General features: G+C 42.1%; 1 protein-coding gene across 4 annotated transcripts in view; it reads right to left on the bottom strand.

The window, feature by feature from the left end:
• Positions 1 to 1,218: 1,218 nt before the first annotated feature.
• CEP126 (centrosomal protein 126) overlaps positions 1,219 to 19,538 on the bottom strand; it is a 92,067-nt gene continuing 73,747 nt past the window's right edge. For 2 of the 4 annotated variants that reach the window (XM_025894062.2, XM_025894060.2), the window contains 5 exons: positions 16,741 to 16,853; positions 14,100 to 14,175; positions 12,295 to 12,504; positions 11,328 to 11,392; positions 5,104 to 5,535 (listed from right to left, as the gene is read on the bottom strand). In XM_025894062.2, coding sequence (XP_025749847.2) covers positions 5,473 to 5,535; positions 11,328 to 11,392; positions 12,295 to 12,504; positions 14,100 to 14,175; positions 16,741 to 16,853 — 527 coding nt within the window. In that variant the 3' untranslated portion in view covers positions 5,104 to 5,472. Of the gene's footprint in view, positions 1,879 to 5,103; positions 5,536 to 11,327; positions 11,393 to 12,294; positions 12,505 to 14,099; positions 14,176 to 16,740; positions 16,854 to 19,538 lie in introns of those variants that run through there. The other 2 variants (XR_012381454.1, XR_012381455.1) reach the window with 2 other exon arrangements.

Genomic DNA, 19,538 nt, shown 5'->3' with positions numbered 1-19,538 from the left:
CACTTAATACACCCTTCCTGCAGGCCCATGTTGTATTTTCTCTGCACAGTCCTGGAATCAGTGACTTCTCCCAGAACTTGGGTTCCTTTCATTAGGGAACATGATCTGAGTGCCAGGCCCTCCCAGGGGACAGGTCGAGGAGGCCCACGTGTGCGCACAGGTCTGGGTGTGCGCGCATTCACGCTCACGCCTGTGACTCGGGTCCGGCGCCACAGGCTCAGTCCTGGCAGTGCCCCTTTCTGGAAAGGGCTGAACCGGCACAAGACACCGACCACCGGTTGCTCAGGCGGCGGACACACCAGGCTCCGGGCTTGTCCGTTCCCATGGCCATGTACACCACGAAGAGGAAATTTGAGAAGACTTACCTTCTCAGTTGGAAAGAGGTCCTTTTCCCTAAAACATAAAACTCAGTGTATGAGGCATTTTTCCTCCGTGTATCTGTGATGTCATATGTTACATATTTAATGTAGACGCGGAATCACACCCTCACTTAGTCCTCGCTTCCGTAGCTATGTTCTCTTCCGCTGTAATTCACAACAATCTCTACGTACCTCTGTCATTGTCAGTGGCCCCTCCTGGCTCCGCTAAGGTCCCACCGCTTCTCTCTGGAGGGATTCTGGTCGCCCCAGCTTCACGGAAGGGTGATGTCATGATGTTCAAGTACTAGGAGAATAAAGACCTGTCCTGCTCAAGCTCACCGGAGAAGCCTGTCTGCTCAGACTTGACCAAGTCCCACTACTTTAAGCGACCCTTTGTTGTAGAGACATTCCTGGGGACACAGATGGAAGGTTACAGTTAGGGTTGTGGAGGCGACGGTGGCAGTGATGGTGGGCTTTGCATGCTGAGTACAGCGGTGGTAGCACCCAAGTACAAACCCTTGCTTTTTAAAAAAATAAAGCTGAGTTTTAATTTGAACTGCTTGGAAAGCTTCACAGAAATCACAGCATAGCCCTTCGGCCTGCTTACCCCACTGGAATGTCATTTTATAAATAATATCCCAATTCACAAAACTGTATCTTGATGGCATAAAAAATTCCCCAAATATTTACTAGTAGTGGCATATGCAGCCTTCTGTTGTTTAAAACCTGAGCTTTAACTTTTCTGTTGCCTTCCTGAGCCCCTGCGCTCATCTGTCACCAGAGATAAAAAGCTGCTTTTCGGCTGCCTGTCTGGATGAAATAACAGCACGTGCACAGTATGTGGTAGGATATGGTGACCTACTCCCACACCAAGCTTCGCAAACCACAAGTGAGCAGTGTCATTAAAAGGCTACAATAATTTGCTCCCTTAAAACTTGCAATTCCAAAAAAAAAAAAAAAAACACCTTGCAATTTCTATTTTCGATTCATTACCTCCTAATGAATGTTTTTTTTCTTCTGAATTCCAAAAGTGCCAACTGTTCAATTTGGAAGACACAGCGTGATCCCAGGGCCATAGGAGGGCCTCCCTCCACCACACAGAGGGCTGACCTCGGCTCTAATGCTGCCACCAAGGGCCATTTTGGGGGATGTGGCAACTTTGGGACTCTGTATTATACCAAAATGGACAATTAAAAAAAATCCAAAATGCCATTCTTCGTAAAATGTTCTCACAAGTTACAGTAACAGATTTAATCAATAGAGATTTCTATTTCACATCTGTTTCAATCATTCCATCTACAGCTGCCAAGCAGCACTGGGAACTCGGGAAGAACGCATATTTGCCCCACTCACAGTGGACCGTCCTGGGTCCCTGCCTGCATTTGTGTGCGGAGCTGGGTCTTTTCGGAGCTCTGCTGGACTTCGCTGCTCTCCAGCCCCGGGTCGGGACGCGTATTCAGTAGTTCTGTTGCTCACTTGCTTTCCTGGGAATGGTCCCGGCAGATGTGTGCGTCCAGTACTAGAGAAATAGAAGAAAAGTCCTCTTAGTCTCTGCGGCTGTTAGTGCCGTCTTGTCTCTCCTCCTAGAAATGCGAAGAAGCAGCGGACACATGCCTGCCCAAACCCTGCAGCTACACAGCCAGCCAGCGTGTCAGAAAATGACATGTTCTGTGAATCCTGCTGAGTTCTCCCAGGGCCACTGACCTCAGTCCTCGTGTGGCTTTCATCAGGACCTTTCTCTCTGAAAGATAAAATTCCCATTTTGGAAATACCCATTTTATAATTTCATTAAACATTCAGATTTGAGAGCATAGTTATAAATTCTAATTTGTTTGCATCTGTATTTCAAGTTCTTTACTTAAAATTTCTTTCTAGATAATTCTGAGTACCAAGAAAGCTCTGCAGGTTTGCCGAGCTGAAAGGGAGGCTCTAGGCCTTCTGGTGAAAACTCTTCAGGAGGAACCAGTGATCAAAGGGCGAAGCCTGTGTGGTTGGGGCCCTTACCAGGACGGTGTTTCGGGCCCTGCTTCCTCCCTGTCTCCGGGTTCTGTCTCATCCAGACCTGGGAGGCTCTTCTCACCAGGAGTTAGCCAAATGAACGATATCCATTTGGCTAACTCTGAAGCTTTTTTTCCAGAATTCAGAATGTCATTCATCTCCCACGTGTGTCTCCTCCATCAGACTGTGTTAATCAGGAAAACACAGCTGCTGTAAGAATTGTGGGACTGGGGATTTGTTACAAGGATGACATTTTACCAACTATGAGAGGAGCTGGAGAATGAGAGTCTGAGAGGGGAGGATGGAGGTGCAGAGTACAGGGGCAGGGGATCAGAGCTGGCCTGCGTTAGTGAGGAGGAGGGAGCTTGGGTGATGCAGTCTCCGTGGGTCTCAGCCTACGCCTGGCGGTGGGCCGGGGGCTGCTGGAAGATGCTGCGGGGTGGAGAAGCCGGGCACCCTGAGTCAGCCTGTCCCCCCGGGAGCGACCACAGTGACCTGCTAAGAGTAGCCACTTCCTGTTACTTCCACCTTCCCCTTCGGCCACTTCTAACCTGGAAATGTGGACCCCAGCGAATCTGACCACACAAGGGCTATTTTCAGACTCACGCCATACTCAGAGACTGCAGCAAACGCTCGGCACCTGAACAGTACGAAATACTGGACACATGAAACAAGGAATGGCAAGGGCATGCATCTGCTGCTGGTGTGGAGCAAAACCAAACCTGCTCCCGTCAGAGCTCCACGGATCTCTTCCAACACACCTGACCACCACCAACAGTTAAACAGTCATGTAGTCCGGCAATTTCAGTGATAGACTGGGGACGGAGGGGAGCCCAGAAAGACAATGCCCAAAGCAGAACAGTTGCCCACTGGCCGGATAGGGCGCCCAGACTGGCTGTTTGCTGGCGGTCCTTATGCTGCAGGCTGGGTTTGGGATCCCCAGCCCCATTACTTGTTTCTCATTGTTGCTTCTAGACCACTGTTTCTTAACCTTGGCTGCTCATTACAATTTGGGGAGATTTAAATAATCTAAATGCTCAAACTGCACCTTGGGTAACCCAGACTTCAATATTTTTTAAAGTTCCTCGTGTGATTTCAACATGCAGCCAAGGTCATGCTCCAGACCCTTGTGGTTCTAAATGTGGCCCATGGACCAGCAGCACTGGTATTGTCTTGGTCCCATCCCAGACCTCTCAGACTAGGAAATGCATTTACCACCAGCTATAGGTGACGGGAAGGTGCGTTAGTGTTTGAGAGGCCCTGTCCAGACGACCAGTCCTCTCTTCCTCCTAATGGGCCCCACCTGCTCTGAAATAATCACTAGGAGAACAGCCCACTCTCCTGCCCTCTGGCTGATCTGTTCTCCTGCTGCCACCGCGGCTGGCTCCCCTTCACTTCAGTCCTCAGACACCTTCCCTGGCCACCCCATCTGTCTCACGTTTACCCCAGTACTTGCCCCTTCCTGTGCTCTGCTTTTCATTCAGCATGCTTTGTAACCCTCTGGTGGCATATTCTTAGGTTTGAAATCTGTATTCCCGACTAAAATATAAGTTTCATGACAGAAGAAAAGAATTACTTCTGTTTTTTACTGTCTCCCTAATACACAGAGCAGCACCTAGCACGTAGTAGGGCTTGATAAATCACACAGTTGAGTATTTTCCTTTCCTTCATTCCTTTGCTCTGCCACTGCGTCCCCCACTTTAGTTCCTAAGGGCACAGATGCCAGTGACAACTGCTAGCTGCCAGGAGCTCTTTACCCAGAAGAAGAGGGATACTACACAGAAATCATTACAGCCCAGCATGCAAAGGACGTGATTTATACAAAGGTGGCAGAGGATGATTAGGAAACACTAGACAACGTTCAACCTGAGCCGAATTTAAAAGAACGAGTATACGTGATTCGGGCAGATGTCAGTGGAGGCATTCCGAGCTAGGGGGATGGTGTGCACGTGGGTGGTGAGGCCCGGGACAGCAGGCTGGGGGCCTGTAAGGGGCCTGAGCATTAGTGCAAGGAGGGAGGGCTTGGGATATGGAGTGCCTTATATGCACGGTCCCTCCAGCGGCCAAAGGGAAAGGGCTGAAAACTTTTAAGATAGGAGCCCAATGTGGGGCTTGAACTCACAACCCCGAGATCAAGATCTGAGCTGAGACCAAGAGTCGGATGCTCAAACGACTGAGCCCCCAGGTGCCCCTAAGATGGGATTGATATGAGAGATTTTTACTCTGCCAGTCCACCACACTTTAGAAATGCCACCTGTCAGCTTCCCAGGAGTGAGAGGCAAGTAGTCCAGATGAGAGCCTGAAGCAGAAATGGGTGACGGAAAATAAAAAGATATGAGATTATCATAATTCTATGAGAAAACTTCTAAAATCATAAAAGGAGTTTCATGATTATACAAGGAGTTTCTTTTGGTTTTCTTAACACTGCTTGGCAACACCTCCAAAGTACAGAGATCCTTCAAAGTCTTAGATGGATGGCTTTACTATTTATGTGGGATATTATTATTATTATTTTTAAGATTGTATTTATTTATTTGAGAAAGAGAGAATGAGAGAGACAGCATGAGAGGGGGGAGGGTCAGAGGGAGAAGCAGACTCCCCGCTGAGCGGGGAGCCCGATGCAGGACTCGATCCCGGGACTCCAGGATCATGACTCAAGCCGAAGGCAGACGCTCGACCAACTGAGTCACCCAGGTGCCCCTATGTGGCATATTATTAACTAATCATGAACTTTTTATACCACTATACCAAAATTTAATAGAATTTATTAGGAATTTCAGAAAAACAAAGCTTCACAACTATAGCTAGTACATAATTTGAATAACAAAATATCCTCTGTTTTATTTTTAAATATAATGAATTTGTTTTTAGTAGCATGCTCATTAAAAACAATGAAGCATTTCCATTCACTAAAAATGTATTTATCAATAAAATACATAATAACCTTGTAGCATAAATGTAAACTAGTCAATTTATCTCCATTACTCATGTTATGATTTACCTTTATCTTATGGTAATAGTATTTTAAATCATTAACAAATGCAGAAATCTATGCTCTATTTACAGGAGACTGTCAGTGATAATGACTCCGGGTAATACTCGCTGTTGTACTCCGTCAGTATTTTCTCTGCAATCTGGATCCAACGCCAGGAGATGGGCTGCCCCTTGGCTGGCTGTTCTGTAACACAACGTCACAATATTACTGCACTCTAGTATTCACAGGCTTTACCACGAGGATCTCTCCACAGATTACAGATTGTGTCAAACAGAACTCCTAATTCAAATCCCCAAAGGCTACATACTCCTCCTTCTCAACGTGTCTTCCACCTCATGGAAGGCAGCATAGTCATTATAATAATTCATAATCGTCACTCTTCCTATTGGTAAAAATGTGCTTAGGAGGTGCTTTTTGTCATCATCTGCTGTGTAAATGGTCAGAATGAGTAGTTTTATGTTCTAAGAGAAGCACCAGCAGCTCGTAGAACATCCTAGGAGTAGTTTAACAACATACATTGGGTTGAAGAAGTTGAGTTGCTTGGGAGGGCAATTGTTAAAAATTCATTAAATTCATAACATTCATTTTTACAAAGGAAATAAAATATTCCATAATGAAAGTTGTGCCTCTAAGATTCACAGTTTTTAGGCGGAAAGAGCACATCTCCGGACGCCCTGCAACAGGCCTACTGGGCTCCGGGGTCTGTGGGCTGTCCCTGCAGGCGCAAGAGCCTCGAAGGTAGGAGCGTGTTACCCTCGTTCTCCCCCTGAGCTCGCAGAGTGCCTGACCAGTGTGATAACTTCGACGAAAACAAAACATCAGACCGCTACGGTTGCCCAAAAGAGGAAGCTGTAGGTTTTGGACAGGATAAAAGTTGGGCTGGATAAGCCTTCCCAGAGGGGACAGCACTGAAGTCCAGCGTGGAGAAGGAGCAAGAAAGAGGCCAGCAGGAGGGCAGGCCCCGGGGGGGCCAGGGCGGGGAAAGGCAGGGGGTGGCAGGACGCAGGGAGTTCCTGGGAGACCGATCTGTGGCTCTGGGCTGTGTGAGTGACATGCGGGGGAGGAAGGGCGTGAGTGCATCATGGCCAAGGTGATGGGTAGCTGCTGGCCAGAGAGCGATGCGACCTGTCCATATTCGCGCTGTACAAAGATTGTTCTGGTGATGGTGTGAACGGTGCGCTGGAGACAGCACATATGGAGCCGAGACGCCATCCGTTCTTGACCAGGACACGCTCAGAAGAGTCGTGAAGAGTCGTGACGGATCTGTGGTGCACTTGGTAAGTATTATTAGGAGGGTTTATTGCCTGGGGCTACGGGAGAATGAGAAGCCTGGAAATCTGGAGGACGATGGTGTCCTCAACTGAAATAAGAATTACAAAAGGTAGAAGAGATTTTGGGAGGAACAGGGGGAAGGGCCAATCCTGGCTCTGCCACTGAACACTTCTCAGACTTGAGAAAATTACTTCATGTCCCTCACTCAGAAGATCACACAAGAGAATGTGTGTGAAACCATTTGGCCAAGTACTTCTCAGTGGCAGGAACCCCATAATGGGCTTCCTTTGTTCTAATTATATCTCAACAATGTTCAGTTGCCACCAAAGAGGATTAATTGATTGAATATTAACATTCACCAAAGGACTTTGGAAGAACTCCAGAAATAGTGGTATTTTATTTTATGGAGCATAAAATCTTGCTTCAGAATATTAAAAAAAAGTTTCAAGTTCAAATAAATCACCTCATTTTATTGCAGTCTGAAAAAGGGAGATGATCTATATTCAAAGACCATGTATAAAAAAGTCACAGCCTCAACCAATATTTTCAAGTATTTAGTATGTGCTAGTTTCTATGAAGTGAACAGGTAAGTGGAGAAACAGCCTCAACAATAGAGTTCCAATGATTAATCATGTAAGAAGACAGCTAACGAAAATTCCTATGGAGTGTAAGTACAAAACCAGCGACACTGCAGTGCTAGGTTCAGGGGAAGGTGTGGTCAGCGTCAGCCACAGTGGTCATGGAGGGCTTCATGGGGGAAGTGTCATTACATTGGCACTTAGAAGGGCTGGATTGGGGCAGCAGAGCCAAAGCCAAGCTAGTGCAGTTCGGAACTGGGCGCGAACAGCAGCAAAGCATGAGCAAAGCATGCAGGTGGGTTAGAGTACTGCAGACTTGGAGGACAACCAGTGAGACTGGCTTGTCTGGAACCCCAGCCCCATAGTGTGAGAAGAGACGCAGGTGGGACTACGGGTTTGCTACAAATCAACGGGCAGAGTGAGTCCCACAGGTTACAAGGGAAAGTCATGATCTGCATGTAGCTTGCATTTAAGTATTTTGAGGACTGTTTCCTTTTTTTGAGACAATGTGAACAGATAAGATGAGCATAATAGAGGCAGTAATGATGCTGCACACTGAGCTGTGGTTCGCGGGAACTGTACTACAGGCTCTGTGCTAAGTGTTTTCCAGGAGCGATTGCCTCCCAGAACCCTCACAGGTGCTCTCAGGGGATGATGATGGCCAGGAGGAAACAGGAAAGGGTGGGCTGGATTCTGGACCTCTGAAATCTCAGAACAGCGCTGGCTCTAAGCCCAGCTGGCTGATGCCTGAGGTGTGAGAGATGCTGAAATGACTCCTCCTCAAAATTATTCCTAAATCCCACTACTAGAAATTCACCAGAGTTCTTTCCAGATATTGTTTTTAAATGATTTAAATGGTTTTAAATCTTTCTGAATGATTTAAAAAAATGATGTCATCTTTTAAAATTCATGCTAAATACCTTAGCATGAATGAATATATATCAGTTCACTTTCCTGCCTAAGAGGAGAAACCCAAATCAACACCACCAAACTCCATGGGAGAAAAAACACAAAGGGCAACAGAATTGGGGAAATACACAAAAACTAGCAACAAAAACACGCATGTGGGCATGCAGGGTGGTGGATAAGTATATAAACTTCACCCAGGTTGTGAATTTTCCAGAGAGATGTACAATTTTTGAGACTTAAACATAAATTCTCAAATCTTAAACCAATGGCATTTGAGTTTTCTGTATTGGGGTACCTAGTAGATTTATTACATAATTAATGTTGCTCTGCTGAGAAATTTAGTTCCTGAGTTAACTACATAGTGCATGTAAATTATAAAGCTAGACATATAGGACATATATTATCATTTGGAAACAAAAATCATATAAGTTCATATGGGTATGAAAACATCGAAGTGGAAAGGTAAAATAAAATAAAAAACATTAATAAAAACCTTACTTGCAACATCTCTAAACCCACAAATATTCCTGAATAGATATTTCTGCCATTATATGGAGAGAACTAGGCTATACCACAAGTGTCCTGACAAAAACAAGGTAGCTTTGGTGGTCTCTTGTGTCATACACAGAAAGTATAGGAATATGATTGCAAATTGCCTTTCTAGAACATACATATTAAATAATCTTACTTATTTGAAACTGTGATGGAGATACAGGAACAAATTTTGAAAGCTTTCCAAAGACCAGGTGATGGGGATTAAACGCTATACTTATCATGATGAAAACAAAAGACCAAAAAGTATCTAAAGTCCATTCACTTTATATATTCCTAGGGGAGGCACTAAGCACTTATTTATTCGTGCTTTAACCATAACTCTAAAAGCTTGGACATTCATCTTTTGGACTCAAAATAAATTATAAGCAGCTAAAAAGAAAATCTGAAGGAAGATACAGTAGAATCAAGCAGGTGATAAAATGAAAAATGGCTCTAAGAACACAAACTTTGAAACTTTACACCCACCATAAATGTTAACCCATATCTAATGAGAAAACCATCAGAACCCTCCACATCACGGGACAGTCAGTAAGACACCTGGCCCAGACTCTTCAGAGGTGTCAGTGGGCATGAAAGATTGGAGAGTGAAGAGATGAGACATCCATGTAAATGTGTAATCCTGGGCTGCGTCCTGCATCAGAGAAGACATCTTGTTTTGAGCTGGGGAATTCTCAGTATGGCGTGTGTGTCAATCTTAATTTACCTGGGTGGGACGATGGTGCTGTGGTTATGCAGGAGAACGTCTGATCTTAAGAGAACACGTACGGCTAAGTATTTAGTGGGAAAATATCATCATGTGTATAACCGCCTTCACACGGCTCACTGAAATGTGCGGTGTGCGTGTGTGTGTGAACCTCTCTCCTGTCCTTTCCTCTTCTGTTTGTTCCATTCTCCCATCCGTCCGTCCACCCACCCTTCCATCTACTGGATAAAGCAAGCATGACAAAATGCCAACAAACAGTAAATCCAACTGAAGAGTACAAAAGAATAAAAATAGTAGAAAAAGGGCAAACAAGACTAAAATGTTCAAATCCCCGTGCAGAACATGCAAATGAAGTAATTCTGATGGGGGAGGGGGCTGTTTAAACCTGCAGTTAATGATTCTGTGAATGTATACCATTTGCCCTGAAAATAAACGAAGGCCTCTGACCTAGGTCAGTGATGATAAAGTAAGAAGAGCGACACGTTCAGAGATAAAGGGACTAAAGAAAGCTCATGGTTACCACCTGTCGTAAGGAGTGTGAAAGATCTAAGACGAAAGTGATGCCAAGCCTGTCAGTGGTCCTTCATCTACACAGGTAACTTTTCCATTAGAGGAGTCAGATGCTGCCGTGGTACAAGGCCATGGCGCACCGACACGCACAGCCAAGTGCTTTGCTGGACACGCGACCTTCTCTCCTTACTGAGCAGTGTTTATGGTTGGTGCTCCGTTAGTTGTCTGGGGTCAGCACACAGTTTTCAGGTTGAGCTCAGGTGTAGAGAAGGGTGATCTCTGTCACCGTGGGTATTATCTCACTCAGGTGAGGTGAGAACCATTTATGTTATAAATAACAGAAAACTGTCACACATTCAGACACACAAAAATTATCACTGCAAAAATTACTTAAGTTTCTGAATCGGTGGAGATGAAAACTTGGCAAAAAGCCACAATGGCATGTGGGCAGCAACCGTGCATGCATCTGTCAGGGGCCAAAGTGACAGACACCACGGAAGCTGTACCACTCGCCTCAGCAGAAAGACCGTTTCCAAGAACCGTCTGCCCAGAGGGAAATAAAAAGCTTCACGAGGGCGGGGACAGCCTCTTTCTCGTTTCTTACCACCACACCCAGGATATAGCAAAAATCTAAATCATGGTTAAGAAATGTATCATTGTGTTTATGTGACAGCAAGTAAGAAATGAAGTAGACTTGTGTAATCTTATTTTTTCCCGTCCAGATTTCAGAACTGAGCAAGCATCCAGTTAATTCCCCAAAAAAATGCTTCTTTGTCAAACCCCTACGTTGAGGACAGTGAGGGTACAGGTAGCATCTTAGTCTCAGATGCCCTTTCCATAGACCTGTCTCTGGTCACCTATGGCCACTAGGATCTCTTCCTTCTGTGATTTCCTAAGGCTGTGCCATCCACACATGGTCTCAAGCCATATTACAGTGATTGGTATACACTCTCCATGAGCTCTTTCTCCCTGTTAGATTGAAAATTCCTTAATGCAATAAATTACCATTTATATGTGTATCTTTACCAGAGTTCAGTTGTCAAGGCAAAAAATAAAAAAATTCCAAATAACAATGTCTAGTTTTGAACTTCGAAGACATGAAAGGGATGGCAGCAAGGGTGGGATCATTACCAAGGTAAAATTCTTGACAATTTTCCAATTAGGCTACACACCCAAAATTATCTGGGGAGTAGTACACTCACTGATCCCTGTTGCTGTTCCCATGAATGATGAAATACTCTAGGCGTAAGAAAACCTCTATATTCTGATCTTTTTAGATGAGAAGATACTTGCTGATTCTAAGAAAACATCTCATAATTGAAAGTTAACTGGGGAGGAAAACTCTCCAAAAGCCAAACTCAAGAAAAATTAATTTAAATACAGGATGCTTACACGTGACATCATGATATTTCCTAAAATGAGAAAAAAAAGCTTCTTAAAATACTTACCAGAAGTGGTATTATTTGTAAGGTGTTTTTGATGGATGGATTCTTGCAAATGGCTTCTTGTACATCTGAAAGAATTATGCCATGATACAAAAACAATTTAGTTATGTATTTGACCGAGAAGAATGACTAAAGAATCAGATACTAAATTCTGGTATGTCAAAATATTCAAAATTGAGTTAAGAGTCTTTTTTCTATTGTGCCCAGAAACAGTGTTTATACTTATATTAGGTAGGAAACGGAAGTAGTTTGGTTAAAAACACTGACATAAAACTTAAGTTGATAAGAAGGAATTCCTAATACTTTGACTATTCTATAACGATCTTTATTCAAATACTGGGTTTTCATTTCTTTCCATTTGTCTTTCTTCTTCTTCTTTTTTAAACCAAAAGGAAATTCCATTCTTGGGAGTATGCCAGCGAAGAGGAGACGCTTATTAGCTAGTAAGGCACAGAAGCCGAGAGACTTGTCACGTCTTGCCTTTCCAGTGTTTGGGCTTCTGTCCATACAATAGCAGCAAGCGTCCGGGCAAAAGGAAAGAACAAACCAACCAACCCAACAACCTTCAAGCAGAATCCTTTATGTGAAACGTGAAAGTATCTGATAGGGAAATATATACATATATATTAGAGAGAGGGAGAGAGAGTATACGTGTGAGTGGGGCGAGGGGGAGAGGGAGAGCAAGAGTCCTCAAGCAGAGTCCATGCTGAGCGAGGAGCCTGACGGCGTGCTCAGTCTCAGGACCCTGCGATCACAGTCTGAGCTGAAATCAAGACTTAACTGACTGAGCCACCCAGGTGCCCCTGCTCAAATACATTTTTTAACTGTTATATACTTGATTCAAGTAGCTAATAATCTGGATACATTTTGTATTTTTATTTCCAATTTTTAAATTAAATTAAATTTTAAATTAAAATTGTCTAAGTACAAAATATAAAATTTCTTATGAAAGGTGTTCTTCCATACTCACAGTATAACCTTTCATTGAGACGACTGAGGGACTGTAGGATCTTCTGCTCCTCAGCTGAGAGTGCAGAGATGTCCAATGGCTGGGTCTTATTTAAAGCCAGACTTGGTTTCTGCAGCTGCTTGCTATCCATGACAGTGAGAATTTCATCCTCAGGCACTGAAGCTTTCACTAGGCTTTCAGCCATCAAAAACTGCGAAGTACTATCTGAAACTACAGAAACTTTACATCAGATGTTCTTTGATCCCTTTTCGTCTTTGGGATCTTCCCACATACCTACGTAACTGACACGCGTCTGTATGTATTCATTTCACAAATAGAAACCCGGTAAATCTTCTGTTGCTTTGCATTTTATTTATCAGGATTATCTGTATCTAGCATTTTCCCATCCCTGATTAAAAAATAGAAATTCAAAATGATGGCAGGGAGGCAATGAAAACCCCTAGCATGTTACCTGAGCTAAAGGAAAAACGCATCACCTTTAGATTATGTTTGTGTTGTGTTTTTGTCACCCATTGGTAATTCAAAGAGAAGATGAAGTAGATCGTCTTTATAATAACAATTAAGGTAAGTTATGAATAAAAGAGTAAAATAAAAGGAAAGGAAAGTTAGAAAATGAGTGACAGGCTGAACAGAACTGACTGCCTAGGAACAGACCCAGGAAGACACAAGAATTTAACATATGATCAAAGAAGCATCAAAGTCTTGAGGGAGGGGAAAGATGACTCAATAAATTAGTTTGCTGCTTATAAAAGAATCAACTTGCAGTTTTCCCGTACATCATCCATTTAAACAAATTCAAAGGAAATTATTTAATTTAAGGGATGAAACCATTAGAGCAATCTAGAGGAGACAGAAAGAAACGCTTCTGAATTTCTGTATTGGGAAGGTTCTTTGCTTTTAAAAGTAATGGAGAAATCACTAAGTAAAGACTAAAAGATGTATTTATTTAAAGGGCAGTCTTCCCTAATAGACTAAATTTTTGAAAGGCAAGACTTTTGTGTGTTCTATGCATTACTGTATATCCAAAATCTAGTTGTAGGCAGGAAATTAGCTCTCAGTCACTTGTTGAATGAAAAAATTAATTCTAAGTATAAATATATAAGTGGAATAAAATGCAAATAATAAAGTAATAAAAACATTTGCAACTAATATGAAGAATAGACCCTTGATATTTAAAGAATTTGCAGAAATCAGTAAGGAAATACCAAAATTCCAATATCTACTGGGGAAAACAATACCAAGGACCAATTCATCAGAAGTAAAGATACATACAAAAATAATTAAGCATATTATTAATAAAAGATAAATAATTCAAAACTAATAAAACACAATTTCTTTGCCTATCATGTAAGCAATTCATAGAAATAATTCTGCCTCAAGTTGGCATACATCTCAGAACAGTTTTAAACGTTATTTCTCAGGAAAATACTTTGGAATCTGCATAAGGAGCTGTAATAATGCTTATTTCCTCTGATCCAGTATTCATTTAATACACAGAGTTTCGTTTAACAAATATTTATTAGGTGCCAATGACATGTCAAATAGTGTAATTGTGATTCCTGGAATCTTCGTCTTATGGAAATGATTGAAAAGTCAGGAAAAAGCTTCATGTAGAAAGATGTTCAATACATTATTACTTAGAATAAGCAAACCTGGCAACAGTCTAAATGTGCAGGATAAGGGGCTTGAATCCCACATGGTGGCTTACCTGTCATGTAGTATGTATGTACTTGGGAAAACACACATAACAAAAAATGAAATCACTGGGAACAAAGTTCAGAGAAAAATTTCAAACCGAAACATACCTTCTTCAACATCAGAAGTACCCCTCGTAGTGTGTTTTGGCTCACTTGAACTTAGCTGGACACTTTGCCCAAAATTCTACAAAAATATAATATTACCTCAGAATAGATTTCCATATTTAAATATTCATGATATTCATTTATTTAAAAAAACATGTTCATTCTATATAGTTTCCGTTATCACTGCTCATGTAACCTGTATATTTTCTTTTTCTTGGAGCAGAAATCAAGACTTACCGGGATAAGGCGTTTCTAGGGTACCTGAAATTTTTAAAAATGTTTTACGTCAATTTTGGAAAATTTTCAGGTTGCAGTGTTATCTTGGGTCTTTGGAAGAGGGAAGTAAGGTGCTACTCCAAGGAACGGCGGCAATTTACCTTAAGGTTTCTGACCTAGTTGGTTTTCACCGCACGGGCAGAGCCCCCGACGAGGGCTGGTGCGGAGGGCCAGACGGGCGCGGAGCTGTGAGCGCGGGTGCTGGCGGGCCCGGCCGCCGGCACACCCCGCGCTCTGCGGGCGGGCGGGGCGCGGCTGGTGGCCCGACGAGCCCTCACTGCCCCTGTCCCTGGCCTGAGCTCGGCCGGACCCCAAGAGTTGCCGGCACAGGCGTGTGCCCCTGTCCCTGGCCCCCCCCCAATATGTGATTGATGGAAGTGTTAGCTCGCTATGGTAGTCATCATACTGCGATATATAAATCTATCAAATCAACAATCAGGCGTGTGCGAGAGCCCCGCCGCCCTTGCTCCCATGGCCTCGCCCGGCCTCCCCTGGAGATGGAGGGCCCCGGCGGGGAGGCACAGTCCTGGCGCCCGGTGGGACTCTGCTCCTCCCCCCTTCCATGGCTCTCAGATTCTCTCCACGTGGGACGGTAACACACATTTCCCAATAGCAGGGGACAGGGGCCGTCGCTGTAGTAACCGCACCGCCGCGGAGGCTCTTTAGTTAAAATACAAAACAAAACAAAAACCCCCAAATCAAAACAAAACAAGAGGGCTGAAAAAGTTAAAACTTCAAATCTTGATTTTGATTGGGGAACACTGACCTACTCTAAAGGTAACGAGACCGTGGAAGATGTTTAAGCAGGTGTGTGAGTGGAAGGTGGACACGGGGCTTCTGGAAAGAAACACACATACGGGCTCAAAACCAGGGAGACAGTGTGCAAAGGGGCACACACGGACAGAGGAAGACCCCAAAAGATAAAGATGCATTTAGAGAGCGCACTCATCAGGAGCACTTCAAGTTTACTTCATTTTTGTTGTTGTTATAACAACTAGATATTTTTAGCGTTTAAAATCTATTTATACAAATAAACCCTGGTTCACTTGACAGATTCTGAGATGTTTGCTGTGAGCAACATGGGGGTTGAGAGGAAGGCCTTCTTAGGCAGGACTGTATTTACCTTCAGGAAGGTGGGTCTGTAAGTGAGTGCTGGGCTCTTAAGCATTAAGAATAGTATGGTCACGCGGCAGCTTTATTTACATTGTACAGAACTAAATGACGTTTGTCTTGCTGTTAAGAATATATCATGGTTGATTTTCCTCCATAGTAAAAATCTTATCTATATAAAACAATAGTTCCTACAATATACAAATAATAGAATCCTCAACTCATAAGTCGGATATAAATTCTTCATAAGGCACTCTATTTCACTGCTATCAAAAATTGGAAGTGCTATTTAGAGTAGACATTCCAAGTGAAATGCTATTTACTCATCCCTCTAGATGTTTTAATAGTTTAGTTATTTATTTATTTGGATTTTATTTACTTGACAGAGAGAGAGACAGAGGACAAAGAGGGGGAGCAGGAGAGGGAGATGCCGGCCTCAATCCCAGGACCCTGGGATCACGACCCGAGCCGAAGGCAGACGCTCAACCCAGGCGCTCCTGATTTAATATTTTAAATTCAATCCTTGGACGAGGTTAGATGTCCAGAAAATGTCAATATTTAGGTCACGTTTACTTAGCTCTCACAGGATTACCTCCACTAACTTTAAAATGACTTTTATTAAGCTTTTGACTTTTACTGAAGATCTCTATCTCAAACAGCCATATGAAACTCCTGATTCATCTGCTGTTGACGATGAAGAGGTGTCCATCCATTATGAGCCCTGGGCACCCCACAGAAGGGCCCAGGGGGAGCTGTCTCTTCCTATGCTGCACCTCAAACACCATCATTATCAGTGACCCCTGAGAACGATACACCTTTTGCCATAACTTCCAGGAAGCTCAGATCCACAGAGGATATTTAAGCATAAGAACCTGACTAGTCTTTATGATTAACACACTTACTTCCTCTATCCAGGGCTCTCATTTACTTTTCTGTTTTTCTTTTTTTATGTATACTTAAAAATTTTGTTGCAAATAACGTGTATAAATAATAAAGAAAAGAATAATGGTGATTTGTTAAGGTTGGTTGAAAAGCTTCATTAGTAATTGATCATACAGGCAAAGAGAATATAGCAAACAAGTCTAGTACAGTAAGCTCCTAGGGTAGAGATTCCTGCACTGCTGCTTAATGACCTTGGCATATTTATATTTATGTTGTGGTGCACACTTCACAGCAAAAGCACAGTCCTTTGAGAACATTCTGTTTTCCAAGCAATTTTTCACTACTGAATAGACATTGTTACTAACACCGTACTTACGTTCATTTGCTCGTTGCACTTCTTTCCTGCAGATCCAGAGTTTTGTCTTTTCTGTTCTAAAAGACTTCTCTGCTTATTTTCAACAATTTGCTTTCTTCTTACAACAGTAGAGCCTTAAACAATGCCAACAAAATGTCAAAATTAACATGCGTATGTTATATGCACAAACTCACGAGTTACCTTCAAACATTGCAGAAAACCCTACTTTTCTTCCGTTCAGTCAGGAAACTCTTACTGCGCTTCTGTTATATGTACCATGCATGGCACAGTTAAAATAATGAGTTAAACAAAATTTCTGCTTCTGAGGAGTCTACAGTTTTGACCTGTGGCCTCCCAAGTGTGCTGCCGGAACGCCAGGAGGATAGTCAAACACATCATGCTGTGTGGGAAGAACAGACTACAATTCCACTTTCTGCTTATTATCTACACATGAGAAACTAAACGTCACCATGTTACTATGTGGTTGACCCTGGCAGCTTGTCCGTTTGCAAGGTTGATGGTTGTAGACTGCCTACGGTAAACACCGACTCTGGGAGAACAGTACGGGTCCTCTGGGAGAGATCGGCACTGCTATCAGTCGCCAGGCTCTCTTGCCTCCTGTCATCTAACTAAATGTTACGTGTGCCTGCTTAGTGGATGTATGGCTATCTCACAGCATCTGAGTGAGTCCACACAAGATGGAAGAGTCTAAAAAAGACTTTTGTAGTGCCTCCCTTGTATGTGCAATGTTTTATTATTTAAGGTGAGTAGTGGGCATGTGGATATTTCTTATAATTTTTTCTATGCTTTTCATCTGACCAATCAAAAACATATTCTTAGACAGAAGCAAAACAAGAAACAGACTCTGAACTACAGAGAACACACTGAAGTGTGACCAGAGGGGCTGTGGATGGGGGGATGGGCTAGATGGGTGATGGGGATGAAGGAGGTACTGGTCGTGATGAGCACCAGGTGTTGTATGCAAGTGTTGAATCACTGTATTGTACACCTGAAACTAATATTACACTGTCTGTTAACTAACTGGAATTTGAATAAAAACTTAAAAAAAAAGTGCGAACAGCCACAGACAATATGTAAATGACTGAGTGTGGCTTTGTGCCAATAAAACAATTTATAAAAATAGGTGGAGGAGCAGCTGGGTGGCTCAGTCATTAAGCGTCTGCCTTCGGCTCAGGTCACGATCCCAGGGTCCTGGGCTTGAGCCCCACATCGGGCTCCCTGCTCCGCGGGAAGCCTGCTTCTCCCTCTCCCACTCCCCCTGCTTGTGTTCCCTCTCTCATGTGTCTCTCTCTGTCAAATAAATAAAATCTTTAAAAAAAATAAAAATAGGTGGAGAGTTGATTTGGCTTATAGACTAGTTTGCAGACCCCTAGACTAGATGATGTAGAAATTTCTTCTACTGCTAATATTTTATGATTTAACTTGTTTTAATAGCAATGCTATAACCCTAGGAAGCTAAATTGATTATTCAATCATCTGTCAAACATGGGAGTTTGTGAGGTATGTAAGTATTTTCCTGCTGTTTGTTATTAACAATAGCCAAGATATAGAGACAATCTAAGTGTCCATCAATGGATGAATGAATAAAGAAGACATGGTTTATATAAACATATTATTATTTAGCCATGAGAAAGAAGGAAGTCCTGCCATTTGTAACAACATGGATGGGACCTTGAGGGTATTATGTTGAGTGAATTAAGTCACATAAAGACAAATATTGTATGGTATCACTTATATGTGGAATCTAAGAAAGCTGAACTAGAGGCACCTGACTGGCTCAGCTGGTAGAGCATGAAACTCTTAATCTCAGGGTCGTTAGTTCAAGCCCCATGTTGAGAATGGTGCCTACTTAAAAAAAAAAATTTAAAAAGCTGAACTAGTAGAAACTGTTGAAGAGTGGTTATAGAGGCTAAGGAGTGTGGGAATCGAAATGTCAGTAAAAGTACAAACTTGCCGTTAGAAGATGAATAAGTTCTGGAGTTTTGACGCACAGCATCATGATTATAGTCAACAACACTGTATCATATACCACAAAATTGCTAAGAGACTAGATATTAAATGTTCTCACCACAGCAGAGAAATGACAATTATGTGATTGATGGAAGTGTTAGCTAGCTATGGTAGTCATCATATTGCGATATATAAATCTATCAAATCAATACATAGTACACCTTAAAATTACACAATGTAATGTCAATTATCCCACAATAAAAACAAGTATTTTTCTGCAAAAAACCCCCCATATTCTTGCAAAACCATAGATCAAAGATAAAACTAATAACACAGGCAAAAGTGAATAAGAAAAAGAGCTGATATATCTCTTATTCTCCTTATAAACTCTTTGCCACATAATGACAGTGACAGTATAATTATATTTATAACAAAGTTAGAATCACAAATTGGAAAAATTATCAAACAAATAATAAAAATAAACCTCAACCTAAATGCATATTGTACTTTGAGATATTAGCTAATAATGGTATATGAAATGAAGTCATCATAATTGATAAGACATTTGAAAGTAAACATTCAGAGCATTATTAGTAATATATGAGAGAAGTATTTTATAGAATACATAAAATTATTTTAAAAATTTAAAAATGTATTATTTATAAAATACAAAATTTTAAAATTATTTTAAAAGCTTGTACTTCATTTTAATCTCATTCTTTAAATGTTTCTATTTCTTATTAAGGTTATGTATTTATTAGTACAGTAATACATTTGTATGGCATGTTTATATGTGTATAATCAAAATTTTTACTAATAGTGGTAGATGTTCTATATCCAACTACTCA

This window comes from Callorhinus ursinus, unplaced genomic scaffold, assembly GCF_003265705.2.
Source record: "Callorhinus ursinus isolate GAN/ISIS: 27379988/994484 unplaced genomic scaffold, GSC_fseal_2.0 scaffold19, whole genome shotgun sequence".
Taxonomy (NCBI): Eukaryota; Metazoa; Chordata; class Mammalia; order Carnivora; family Otariidae; genus Callorhinus; species Callorhinus ursinus.
Note: the sequence above shows the minus strand (reverse complement) of the source record. Positions and strands in the feature narration are given on the sequence as shown.